Here is a 13,013-nt window from a genome sequence, read left to right as displayed (position 1 = left end):
CACAAAATTTAAGTTAAACAAACTCACCAGAAGTTAAAAAAATACAGCTGGCTGAACATAATCACAGGAAAATTATCAATACGGTACTGTGGGCATGCCATGGTTTGACCCAATTTACAACTTCATCATTCAGTAAACATTTTTTTCAGTCAATGAACAGATTAAATTTTCATTCCATCAACCTGAAAGATATTAATATTTTCCTAGTCCTTAAGTTACGTGATGTGACGTACTCTACTTACCTGGATTGTGGATTCGGTCCAGTAGCTTCACGGATCTTGCACTGACTACACCACCGACATGAACAAGAAATCCAGGTGGGAAAGTTGTTAGAGTGAAAAAAGGGAATTCCTGTGCAGAGTAAAAAAAAAACTGATGTTGAAAAAACACTTGTGAAATGAAAGACAATCAAGTCAAATCATATTCAATATTTGGTATAGACAATCGAATCAACATAATCAAATGTAATCATAGCACCAGGATTTATTTCTGGGTGCACTGAATCCAAAAGTACTGATGTTAGTGGATAAAGTGGCACTTAAGTGGTGAAATGATCAAAATAGAAATTCAAGAGGCCTTGACTAACAATCCAGAGACATGGGTTCAAGTTCCACTGTGGCAACTGTGGAATTAGAATTCAATAATTAATTTTCAATTTTAAGAAAACAACATAACAACATAAGAATAAAACTGCTATAAAGCAACTGAATTACTGTTATAATATTGGTTCACAAATGCCCTTTGTGGGAGAAAAAACCTATGATCCTTACCTGACCTACATGTAATTCCTTTTCCAGAGCAACATGGCTGACTCATAACTGTCACCTGGAAATTGCCCAGCAAATTAACGGCAAGATACTGAACACCAAGGATAAAACCAATTCAATGTAGCATTGAGCCTATCACTGAAACATGGTACTTTCATTCCCAACTTGGTCAACTGTGCACAGCCCATCCCAAGCATTTTGGGAATGGGTCAACTCCCGATGAGCAGTACTACTCACTTAACAGACTGACAACTTCAAACACAAAGTGCCAAATGCTCCAACTCCTAGGTACATCCTGTTCCAATGGCCAAGACAGACACACCAGAGGTGGTCATACAACTAATAGAAAGTGGACCAGGGAGACCCCAACATCTAATCCAGAACACAATAAGTCTCATGGTATCAAGTGAGGAAAAAGGAAACATTTCTCTTAATTACATCTCAGAATCCTCAGCTGATCAATTGGTGTTCTTCCCTATCAAATGAAACTTTGAAGTATTACCGTAAGTAGCAAGAGCATAGAATGTAATAAATGCCTATCACCAGGAATGGCTGAGTAGCACTGTATCGAGATAATATGGCTCTCAGACTGGGTCTACAGCAGACATGAGGGATGTCTTTCACCCCAATTTCCAGTTACAAATGCATTTATCTACATCCACATTGGGGGAGCTGACCAAGACATAGGCTTCAACACAAAGTCACATACCATACTAAATTTCCTGCATTTTCAATTTTTATTAAAGGATCAATGACAGATCATTAAAGTTAAAAAGACACAGAAGATTCTTTCCTTTATTAGACAAGGCACAGAGAACAAGAGCAGAGGTCATGCATGAAATATTTACCACAACAGCTGGGTCACAGCTTGAAAAATGCATACATCTTGTGTCACTACATAACTGGAAGACATAATTGCACTGGAAATGACGCCAAGGAGCTCTACAAAGAAGTTATTAGGCCTGGAAATTTGCAGCTATGGGAAAAGCCTGGAGGATCTTGGATTCTTTTCTCTGTAACAGGGGGCAGCTGAAGGTAGACTTAATTGAGGTTTACTTAAAGAATAAACAAAAATAATCCATTTCTCTTAGCAATGGGATAAAAAAAAGACAAGAGGCATAGAGAGAAAGTTGAATGATTAAAGAGACAAAGACCTTTCCTCTACCCAGTGGGGAAGAGCTGGGACTAAACGGAGGGCAGAGTTTAGGATGATGGCACCTAACATCAACTCCTTTACTTACATCTTTGGAAACAGCTCTATTTCTATCTTTAGTATCTCTTTTTTCCCTTTTTTTGGGAGTCTTTTGAAGACCCTGACCTGGAGTTACACGCTAATTTCGGTTCTTTGCAGAAATGGGACCTGTTCTTAGGGCCTCACAACTGGCAGCTTTTCGATATGCCAAGGACACAGCCTAAAAGACTCATGCATCTTCAGGGTGCTGGATGCGTAGGGGGGAGGCTTTGGGGTTCTAACGTTTAATTCTTTGGGACATTCCTCTGTTTTCGTGGATGGTTGCGAAGAAAAAGAATTTCAGGATGTATACCGTATACATTTCTCTAACATTAAATGTACCTATTGAAACCTATTAAATGTCTTAAAAGTTGTTAGAGGACAAATTCCCGTCACATTTAAATAGTACTTAGATATGTACTTGAGAACACGTGACAAGATCTGTAGACTTAGTAGCATAAAGACGAGAAAGTCTACAGATGCTGGAAATCCAAGCAATACACACAAAATGCTGGAGGAACTCAGCAGGGAAGGCAGCATCTATGGCAAAGAGTACACAGTTGACATTTCATGCTGAGGCCCTTCATCAGAATACATCAGAAACAATGTGAGTCTCGATGAAGGGTCTCGGCCCAAAATGCTGACTGTTCACTCTTTTTCATAAGTGCTGCCTGGCCTGATGAGTTCCTCCAGCATTTTGTGTGTGTTACTGCAGACTTAGTACTGGGCAGTAAGATTAGGCCGAGCAGCTCCACATCAACCACACAGAAACAAGTTCTAAGCTGTAATGTTCCAATTATCCTATTCCTTGAACCACGACAATCCAATTAATTTGAAAGGTTAATTTCTGTGCTGTGTGATTTGAAGGATCCATACATTTAAAATCAGTTGTGAGTATCCAGTTGGAGAACTGGTCTGAAACCAACCTGATACTTAAAGAGTTAAAACACCATAACTTTCAGCCAAATACAGTACATGTGGCTGATGTTTCAATTTGTTGCCTGTTATTACTAGGCAGTAACCATGGCTAAGCATCAAACACAAGAGAATGTATGTTATGCAATACAGAATTCTAATAATCTATTTTAAAAGTAATATCAGCCCAAACAAAAATCACGTCACATTTGAATAAGTAAATACATAGTGCATTACATTTCATAAGGCTACTTTTCAGTAGAGTTGATAGGAATTTTTAAAAAAAATCAACGGCTTGGGAGGTGTCGATGAAATATCAAACAATTTAAATTACCTGGTTAAAAATGTACTTAAGTCAATGGCCGTACGTAATCAAATTGGCAACAGACAAAAGCATTGATATATCAGATTTTCTGACACAAAGGGATATTATCAGCCTCTGAAAGGTACAGCAAGGTTACATCCAACAAGATTATTCCAGTGCTTACGTTTCACATGAGCTTCTTTTGCCCTCTATATACTAATCCCATTCACACAACCTTCCATTCCATTTAGTATCACGTGATTTTATACTTTATTATTAAAAGTGTTCAAATTTCACATTCACTTGCATTTTTCAGGGAAATAAATTTATACTACATTCTCTATAGAATTGTAGTGGCTAGCTTATATTTTTAGTTCCTGTATCCATCAGCATAATTTCGCACTCTTGTTAGGTCATTGGATTACGGCTTTGTTAACACTTTCACTCCTGTCATGGCACTGCCTGAAGAATATTTTCCACAGAACCCTACAATAAAATGACAGCAACTTCTTCATCCCAGAAAAAATCCTGTTGGATTTAGTTATGGATTAGTGGTTTAAAAAAATAGGATTGTGTTTTTCTTCACTGCAGTCCCAATCAAAACAATGTTTTAAACAAGAAACTATTGTTAGAAATACATCAGAAATAAATAAACTGTGATGACCTCTTCAACAAAATTTAAAATAAAAAGCTCAACTATTTTACCATGTTCCCAAAGAAGAAGTAAAATATGCAATGGATACGAGCAACAAACCAAATTTGGAAAATTGAATTTTACAAGTATACGATGAAAGCATAACTGCAGTATTATATCCACGTCTGTGCACCAAACTTGAGGACAGGTGTAAAGGCTTTAGAGAGCACAAATTAAATTTATCAAAACAATTTCTGGATGGGGGACTGATTGTGTGGATAGACTGGAGAGGATGGGATTGTTCTTGGAACACAGAAGATTGTGAGGGGATTGGATAGAAGTATACAAAGCAAATAAAGAGTTCAGATAATAGATAGAGAAAAAAAATGCTCATAGTGACCCAGAGTTCAAAAAGAAGGGTTCTTGAATGAAGGTGCCTGGCAAATAAATCAAAATCTGCATGCAATTTATTGTTGCTTTATATTAGGGGCTGAGTTGCATTGTCACTCCAGCAGTGGGGCAGATTCATATGTAATGTTCCAATGAGAGTTGGATAAGCAGGCCATAAGGAGACAGGGAATCTGACCAAATGGATTGCTCCTAGATGAAGTGAGGTAAAGGTCCAAAAGCCTCTTCAATGCTATAACTGCTTTGTGAATTTGAGTTTACTTTGATTCCTAGATGGCTTTTAACGTGTGCTGTTTTAAGTATTTCTGAAACAGCTTCTGTCCCATTCATTATATTCATGTTCGTTCAGATGTTTACTCAGAACTGTCAACAAACTAGGTATTCCTTAAACAGCCAGATAACAAAAAAAACCATAAAAGACAGGAGCAGAATTAGACAATCTAGTCCAGGGGTCCCCAACCTTTTTTGCACTGCGGACCGGTTCAATATTGACAATATTCTGGCGGACCGGCCGACCCGGGGGGGGGGGGGGGGTAGGGTTGCCAACGGACAAGAGTAGCAGTCAAATATGTTGGGTTTACCCCGAGAAAGACTACAATGACCATGAGGCCATGCACGGACACCAGTGCGCATGCGTGTACATGTAACATGCCAAATTTTCTCTACAAATTGTTTTCGGCGATTCTGTCGGTGGGGGGGGGGGGAACGGTTAATCACAACCGGAATATAGGTGATAAATTGCTAATACACTCAATTTCGTTTCTAAAAGGGTTTATCTAACGAATTTAATATTAAACACACAGCGTATATTTTCCTCACATAAATATAGTGATAAGTCAATTATCAGGGGAGGACAGGGGAGCTTGAAGTAAGAGTTGAACGAACTTCCAGTAGAAGTGGTAGAGGCAGGTTCAATATTATCATTTAACGAAAAATTGGATAAGTATATGGACAGGAAAGGAATGGAGGGTTGTGGGCTGAGTGCAGGTCGGTGGGACTAGGTGAGAGTAGCGTTCAGCACGGACTAGAAGGGCAGAGATGGCCTGTTTCCGTGCTGTAATTGTTCTATGGTTATATAAGTAAGTCAATAGCATCGTAACATTTTAAGTAACGTTTGGATATTAAACACACAGCACGTATTGTCCCCATATGAACATATAAAATCATTGCAACACACCAATATTGCCAAATCAGTGGGAGCCCTGGGCTTGTTTTCCTGCAACAAGACGGTGCCATCGAAGGGTGTTGGGAGACAGCGATACTTGAACAGGGTTCCTTATGTCCAGTCTATTCCGCAATTTAGTTTTCGTTGCATTCATTGCAGAGATACGTTGGAAATGGAAGCAACGTTTTCAGTGCTTTCGTGGCCATCAGCCTTGACTTTGATCCAGAATGCCGGCAGAGATGTTATGTCAAACATACTTTTCATCCCGTCGTCATTTGCAAGTTCGAGGAGTTGATCTTCTTCCCGCGCTGACATGGATGACGCGCGGGCAATGACCGCGCATGCGTTCAAGTTCAACCGTGGGCATGACAGGGAATGAGGAAAGGTGCAGCTGACTCATAACACCAAATCATATCGTTTCCTCGCGGCCCGGTAGCACATGCTTTGCGGCCCGGTGGTTGGGGACCGCTGATCTAGTCCATTTAATCTGTTTCATCATTCCGTCATGGCTGACTTATTATCTCTCTGAAACTCATTTTCTTGCCTTCTGCTCATAACCATTGACACCCTTACTAATCAAGAATGTATCAACCTCCGCTTCAGATATACTCAATGACTTGGCCTGTACATGGTTTTCATAATTGTATAATTAGGCATATTTCTAGTTGCAAATACAAGATCAAACAGAACCCCTCAGGAACTGGTGTCTAAACTAATCCTATTTGCCTGCATAGGGCCCATATTCTTCTATTCCCTTCCTCTTCTCATGTCTAAATGTCTCTTAAATATCATACTGTGGTTCTACCACCTCCCCAGGCAGCATGTTCCATGCAACTACCTCTCTGTATAAAAAAGACATGCTTCGCATATACCCTTTAAACTTTCCCCTCATCCAAAACCTATGCCCTCTATCATGCTCTGTAGGCTCTTCCTCCACCATTGATGCTGCCCTCACCTGCATCTCCTCCATTTCCCAGACATTGCTGCTTAACAGCAATTGGGTTCCTCTCGTCCTCACCTACTAACCCAGGAGAATCCGCATCTAACACATCATTCTGCCTACAGGTTTCTACCACCTACCACGTCTTTACCTCCCCACTCCCCTCATGGATCACTCCCGCTCTGCTTCCTTTGTCCATTTGTCCCCCTGTCCTGTGGGGGTATGGTTTATTCTGCTCATCGAAAGCTGCTTCCATGGTGATTGGTCAGTTTAGGAACTGCGGCTACTTTCCCATTCATTAGCCACCTGCTGTCCAGTTTCAAATATCCCAGGTTTGCTCTCTCTTACTTTGTTTAAGGGAAGCAGCGCACATAACCATTGGGAATGTATGCTTTGTGCATGCTTTTAGCTAAAGATGTTTGTTGGATATTGAGCTTTGTAATTTCTGTCACTTGGGGAACTTGAACGTTTGGCTGAATTTTTACTGTTTGTAAATAAATATACTTATTTGCAGTCAGTGTTTTCTGTCTCAGTCAGCAAATCTGATTCAACATTACAGCCTCCCTACTAACATCCTCCTGGCACATATCCTTGCATGTGACAGAAATGCTACACCTGCCATTCACCTCCTCCCTTCAGATTCTATTCAGAGCCCCAAGCAGTCCCTTCAGATGAGGCAACATTTCTTTTTTTTTTTTGTCTTTCTTTCTTTATTAATCTTTTTATTGATTTGAAAAAAGCATAAATACAATCAAGAGGAGAATTAGTTCACATATATATCAGTAACAATATAAACCAAGATTAAGATAGACATTGTCAAAATCATAAATGAAAAGAAAAAAAAACTACTACACTATATAAAAAAAACAAAAAAAAAAGGGGACTGGGCAGTCCATTTTGAGGATACGACCAAAAAAGAAAGAAAGAAAGACTTTCTGATCAAATCTAAAACTTCGAAAAAAAGATTGAAAGAGTAATAAATCAAATTAAATGAAAATATTGGATAAAAGGTCACCATATTTACTCAAATTTAAAGGATGTATCAAATGTCCGACTTCTTATTTTCTCTAAACTTAAACAGGACATAATGGAGGAGAGCCAATAAAAGACCGTAGGTGGATTAGAACACATCCACTTCAATAAAATGGCTCTCCTAGCCAGTAAGGCCGAAAAGGCTATCATATGTTGAGCGGAAACAGGAACATTTCCTGTTTAATCCCAAAGATGGATAATCCCAAAAATTGCCGTAAGCAAATTAGGTTGTAGATCCAGATCCAAAACCTTTGATAGTGTTTTAAAAATATCTCTCCAAAAGTTATCTAGCTTTATACAAGACCAATACATATGAGTTAAAGTGGCCAGCTCAGTATTACATCTGTCCCAAATAGGATTAATATTGGAGAAAATACGTGCTAGTTTATCCTTTGACATATGGGCCCGATGCACTACCTTGAACTGTACCAAGGAATGACGGGCACAAATAGATGAATTGTTAGCTGAATGAAAAATTTTACTCCACTGATTATCTGAAAATGACTCTTGAGGTTCCGATTCCCAAGCGCGTTTAATTTTATCATTAGATATCATTCGTGAACTTAATGACCGCTTATAGATTATAGCTATCAACCCTTTTTGAAATGGTTTAATCTGAAAGAGAACATCTGTCATATTAGATGGATAAACAGAAGGGTAATTTGAGGCAACATTTTACTGGGAATCTGTTGGGGCTGGTGCTCCCAATGCCGCTTCCTTTAAATTGGTGAGACCTGATGTAAATTGAGGGACCACTTTGTAGAGGACCTCTGCTCCATCAGTCTGAAACAGAAATTTCTAGTGGACAACCATTTTAATTCTTTTGACCATAACACACGGGAGCAGGAGGCCATTCGGTCCATCAAGTCTGCTCAGCCATTTCATCAAAGCTGATTTGTTAACCCTCCAAACCCTATTCTCCTGCCTTCTCTCCATAACCTTTAATGCGCTGAGAAGCAAGAACCTATCAATCTCCCCCTTAAACATACTCAATGACTTGGCCTGCACAGCCACCTGCAGCAGTGAAATCCTATCCCCATTCCCACTCCAATGTGTTGGTCCACGGTCTCCTCCTTTGCCATGATGAGGCCACTCTCAGGGTGTAAGAGCAACACTTCATATTCCATTTAAGTGGTCTCAACTCAATGGCATAAACATCGATTTTTCCTTCAGTATTTTCCCCTCCACCTTCCCTCTTCATCTATTCCCCACTCTGGCCTCTTAACCTCTTCTCCTCACCTGCTTATCACCTTCCTCTGGTGTTTCTCCATCTTCCCTTTCGCCCATGGTCAACTCTCCTCTCCCATTAGGTTCCTTCTTATCCAGCTCTTCACCTTTCCAACCCACCTGGCTTCATCCATTACTTACGAGCTAATCCTCCTTCCCCTATCAAACCATTTTATTCTTGCATCTGCCTCCTTCCTTTCCAGTCCTGAAGAAGGGTCTTGGCCTGAAATGTCAACTATTTATTCATTTCCATAGATGCTGCCTGACCTGCTAAGTTCCTCCACTATTTTGTGTATTGCTGTCTATTATTTAACATTCCCGGGCAAAAAACCATCCAAAGAGTGTCCATCTAAATTGAAAAGCTAACATTTTGAAGTATTTTTCTACATTTACATACTTGTGCAATGTTTCTTACAGTAGGAATAAAACATCTAATTTAAAACTTTGCTCAAGGTCTAGCCTCTAGACACCAGGAACAAGTACTTACAGGGAGCCTGAGGGATGGGAATATGTATAACAGGCAGACTTAGAAATTCAGGAAGCTTGGGATGTCTTGCTGAATTTAACACCACAATTTAATCTGGAGCATTTCTTACAACTTGCTTTTTGCAAATTAGGCCTGTAATGTAACTTGTCAGTAGTAAGGCGGAATACTATAGCCAAGAGTCAGATAGAAGACAGCAAGTGAGAGACTAGCTGGGTGGGGCAATAAAAGTGATTTACAGGTCAATAACAGAAGGCTTAAATTCAAATGAATGGAAGTTTTTCATAGTCACTTTTTAATTCATTCTTAACAAATGGATGATTTCTAACTTTTAAATATTTTTATTACATCACTGTAAGATCTTCAAATTTTTCTGAACATCAAAGTTAAAATTTACACTCCTGGCCATGACAAGAGGTGATATTTTGTCACCAGGTTTGCCTTCTATCAAAGCTTGTCAGTACATGGTTGGATGGGGCCTTAGAACTACACCATTTTAGGTCCTTTAATTACATAACTCCTGAACACAAGGATTGGGTGATAGGTTGGCTGCATTTAGACCAAATGAGGTGCAAAGTCTTATAGAAAAAACTGAGGGATTAGTCTCATGGAAATTGTAAATGTTACTTTAAAAAATAGTCTAGATCTCTCCGCAACTATTTGACGTGCTCCCTGGGTCCAATTATAATTTCTGACATACTTAATCAAGCAAATACATAATGCAGAAGCCAAATCTCAAGTCAAAGTGTACTTAAAAATAATTTGAAGTCTACACAATATCTATGAATGGAAAAATGCAAAATGAAACTACTGCTTACCCTATGTTCAAAGGCAGACTGGGTCTGTTGTCGATAGAGTGTTTTCAAAGGACCTCCATCTTTTCCACCACTACCACTTCCCATTCCTGAGAGATATTAAGCAGGTACATTTTAAGCTTATTACAATATCAAATCAAAACATAAATCAACCCTGACATTTAAGTCCCTAATAAGAGTAAAAATGAACATCAAGAAGATTGCTCAGATTTCTAATCTGTTTCTATAGGCAAGGAGACTGATGTATCTTCTGCCTTTTTGGTGCAGGCCAGAGATTAGGTTTACAATAATTTTAATTTCCTGCTACTAATTATTCATGAGATACTTGCTTTAATTTTCGATTCTCTCATTTACAATTTTACCCAATTTTTAAACTATATTTTCCTTTATTTATTAATTTAATATATATTAAGATGCACCTTCAAATAGAACAATTACTTAAGCAGCTCCAATATTAAAATGTTTATTTTTAGTCAGTTATTTATGGATTTCTATTGACTGTTTCAAGGCCCTACTCAGATCACTTTCTTAAAATCAGAATGTCTCAAAAAGAACAACCCACCCTACTCCATTTTTGTATCTGTAATGTCTATTTAATAAAATTCTTCCATGTTGAGCTCAACCTTTCCAAACTCAAAATTCTTATGTCCATATTTATAAAGAAAAAGCTATGCAAATATGACACACCATTACCTTATCAGATCCCAAATGCTATATCAGTACTGGTAGGAAAAAGGTTGACATTGACATTTATTTTATAGTATACAAATTTATAAGCAGAAATATTAAAATGTGGGTAAGATCCAAGACTTCTAGAAATAGAACTAATATATTCATGTGCATTCAGATCCAATGATCCCAAGGGGCTCTACCCTATACTAGATTTCATCACGTTATGGGAGATTTTCCCATCACATAACAAAATCGAATGCTGACTTTCTATTTATATCATTTTCTTTAATCATAATTTCCTTAAAATTCATAAATATGCAAATTATTTGCTAAATTGTAAGGATGAATGGAATTTAACAGTAAATTCCAATCCAATCTTTGCTGATGTAGGTTTTAGCTGTGCGTTTGATAAGGAAACAGTGTAGACTTACCAATGTTTCTGTATAGGCCTTTGGTTCACATAAGCTAATTTTCTTCAAAAAGTACACAGTACAAAGCAATAGCACAATTTTTATATCTTCCTTTTCAAAAACAGAGAAAAATGAGCTCATGCGAGGCTGTACTGAAGAAAGGTCAATACAGAATTTTTCAAATCCACTTAAAAAAATCATGAAAATAGTTTTAAAAACATCAGGCTTAGCCAGATCAATAGGGAAGTGCACAACCAAATTAAAATAACGAAATAAATATTGTACACAGCAATCAAAACACACATCAAGACAAATACTTAATGAACTACATAAATGCAATGAATGAATGAATGAATAAATGAGTGAGTGACGTGGTTCCAAATAACTAATAGCCGTCGTTCAGTTCTTCTCTTCTCCATACCCCCCTCCACCCAATTGCATTATCAATTGTAATAATTTTGAAAACAGAAATCATTTTGCCAGGACAAATTTGAAGTTTTGAATTTTGAGATTACTAGTAACTGTTAAATGCAGAGCAAAATAAAAATCTCAATTTCTCTTACAAAAACGTACATTAGTTTGATTTGTTTTTCTTGAAAAAGTTCTTATTTGACAATTAAGTTAGAGTAGTTTCAAATTTAGTATGCTTTCTTGCATGTTGGCATGACTGTATGCTTTAACATAACGAATGCAAAATTTTAAGGTACTGAGCACATAGGCTTTCAGAAAAGCAGAAGCATTTTTTTAATACACCAATCAATCCTACCAGAGGCAGTTAGAAGCAACTCTTCATTGAAAGACACACTTTTCCTCAGACAGACTGGACTTGCATAGCCAGAGTGAGGAGGGGTGAAACTATGCAGAGCCTCAGAACGAAGGAGATGTGCACTTTTATGATGGGGGGAACCGGAAGAAAGAGGAGGGGAACTGGGATAGAGGAAAATCCTAGGCCCCTTGGGCAAAGTTGCTGCTGTAGAAAAGTAGTAGAAAAAAAATGAAGTTGGAGATTCAGAAGGTCACATACAGCACAGAAAATACAGCATGCAAAGTCATATGTAAGCAAAATCAATTAGATATACATTTTGTAAAATGAACACAGACACAAAATGAACACAAACTGAGACAACCAATGAAAACTTTCAGGAGAATGTGAAAACTAAACTAAAACACCTTTCTGCATATTGAATTAAAGTAAGGCATTACTTCCACAGTCATTTCTTTCTATATATTTTTTAAAAAGCTATTCCTTTGGAGGTATCAATTAAATGCTAGTAATGTGCTGTCTTTCAAAGGAAACATCAGCAGAAAGACTTCTTTGTAATTAAGAACAACAACTTAGACAAAATGAAGTAATTTGGACAACTCCTCAAAATAGATATTTGCATCATGCATCTAGCCATTTATAAATGGTGAGTTGGCTTTGGACACACATTAAGGATAATCTCTTTAAAGTACATTTCCTTCTGGTTTACTTTACTCTAATTACTTAGCAGAAATTGCTTTTACCTCAATTTTTATTTTATTTAGAGTAACAGCATGAAACAGGTCCTCTGGTCCAATGAGACACACCACCCAGTAACCCACCTAATGAACACTAGCCAAATCACACGGCAATTTACAATGACCAATTAACCTACTACCAGGTATGTCTTTGGACTGTGGGAGGAAATAGGAGAATCAGAAGGAAACTCACATGGTTCACAGGGAGAACTTACAGATGGTACTAGAATTGAACTCCAAACTGCCCGGAGCTGTAATAGTGTCATGCTAACTGCTACATTTTGTGGTGTTCATCTTAGAGGATCAACTTTTGAACACAGGGTAGTGGTACTGTTTACCTAAGATGATTTATATATTTCATATTTAAAGCCTTCATTCTTGTTTACTATTATCTATATAAAAGACACAAATGCAAATCAAAATCATGAGTTTATTGATATTCTGATATACATTTATACTTAACAAAAGGTAAAAAGTGTTCTAAGCAGAGCAGAATAAAAAGGGAAGCA

At 37.8% G+C, this 13,013-nt stretch overlaps 1 protein-coding gene across 21 annotated transcripts in view; it reads right to left on the bottom strand.

The window, feature by feature from the left end:
• c2cd5 (C2 calcium dependent domain containing 5) overlaps positions 1-13,013 on the bottom strand; it is a 119,233-nt gene that overhangs the window by 71,863 nt on the left and 34,357 nt on the right. For 11 of the 21 annotated variants that reach the window (XM_063072348.1, XM_063072365.1, XM_063072360.1 and 8 more), the window contains 3 exons: positions 11,771-11,974; positions 9,926-10,011; positions 243-351 (listed from right to left, as the gene is read on the bottom strand). In XM_063072348.1, the coding sequence (XP_062928418.1) occupies positions 243-351; positions 9,926-10,011; positions 11,771-11,974 (399 nt within the window). The remainder of the gene's footprint in view (positions 1-242; positions 352-9,925; positions 10,012-11,770; positions 11,975-13,013) is intronic. The other 10 variants (XM_063072357.1, XM_063072359.1, XM_063072351.1 and 7 more) reach the window with 1 other exon arrangement.

This window comes from Mobula hypostoma, chromosome 20 (assembly GCF_963921235.1).
Source record: "Mobula hypostoma chromosome 20, sMobHyp1.1, whole genome shotgun sequence".
Lineage (NCBI taxonomy): Eukaryota > Metazoa > Chordata > Chondrichthyes > Myliobatiformes > Myliobatidae > Mobula > Mobula hypostoma.
This window is presented reverse-complemented; position numbering and strand designations above follow the sequence as displayed.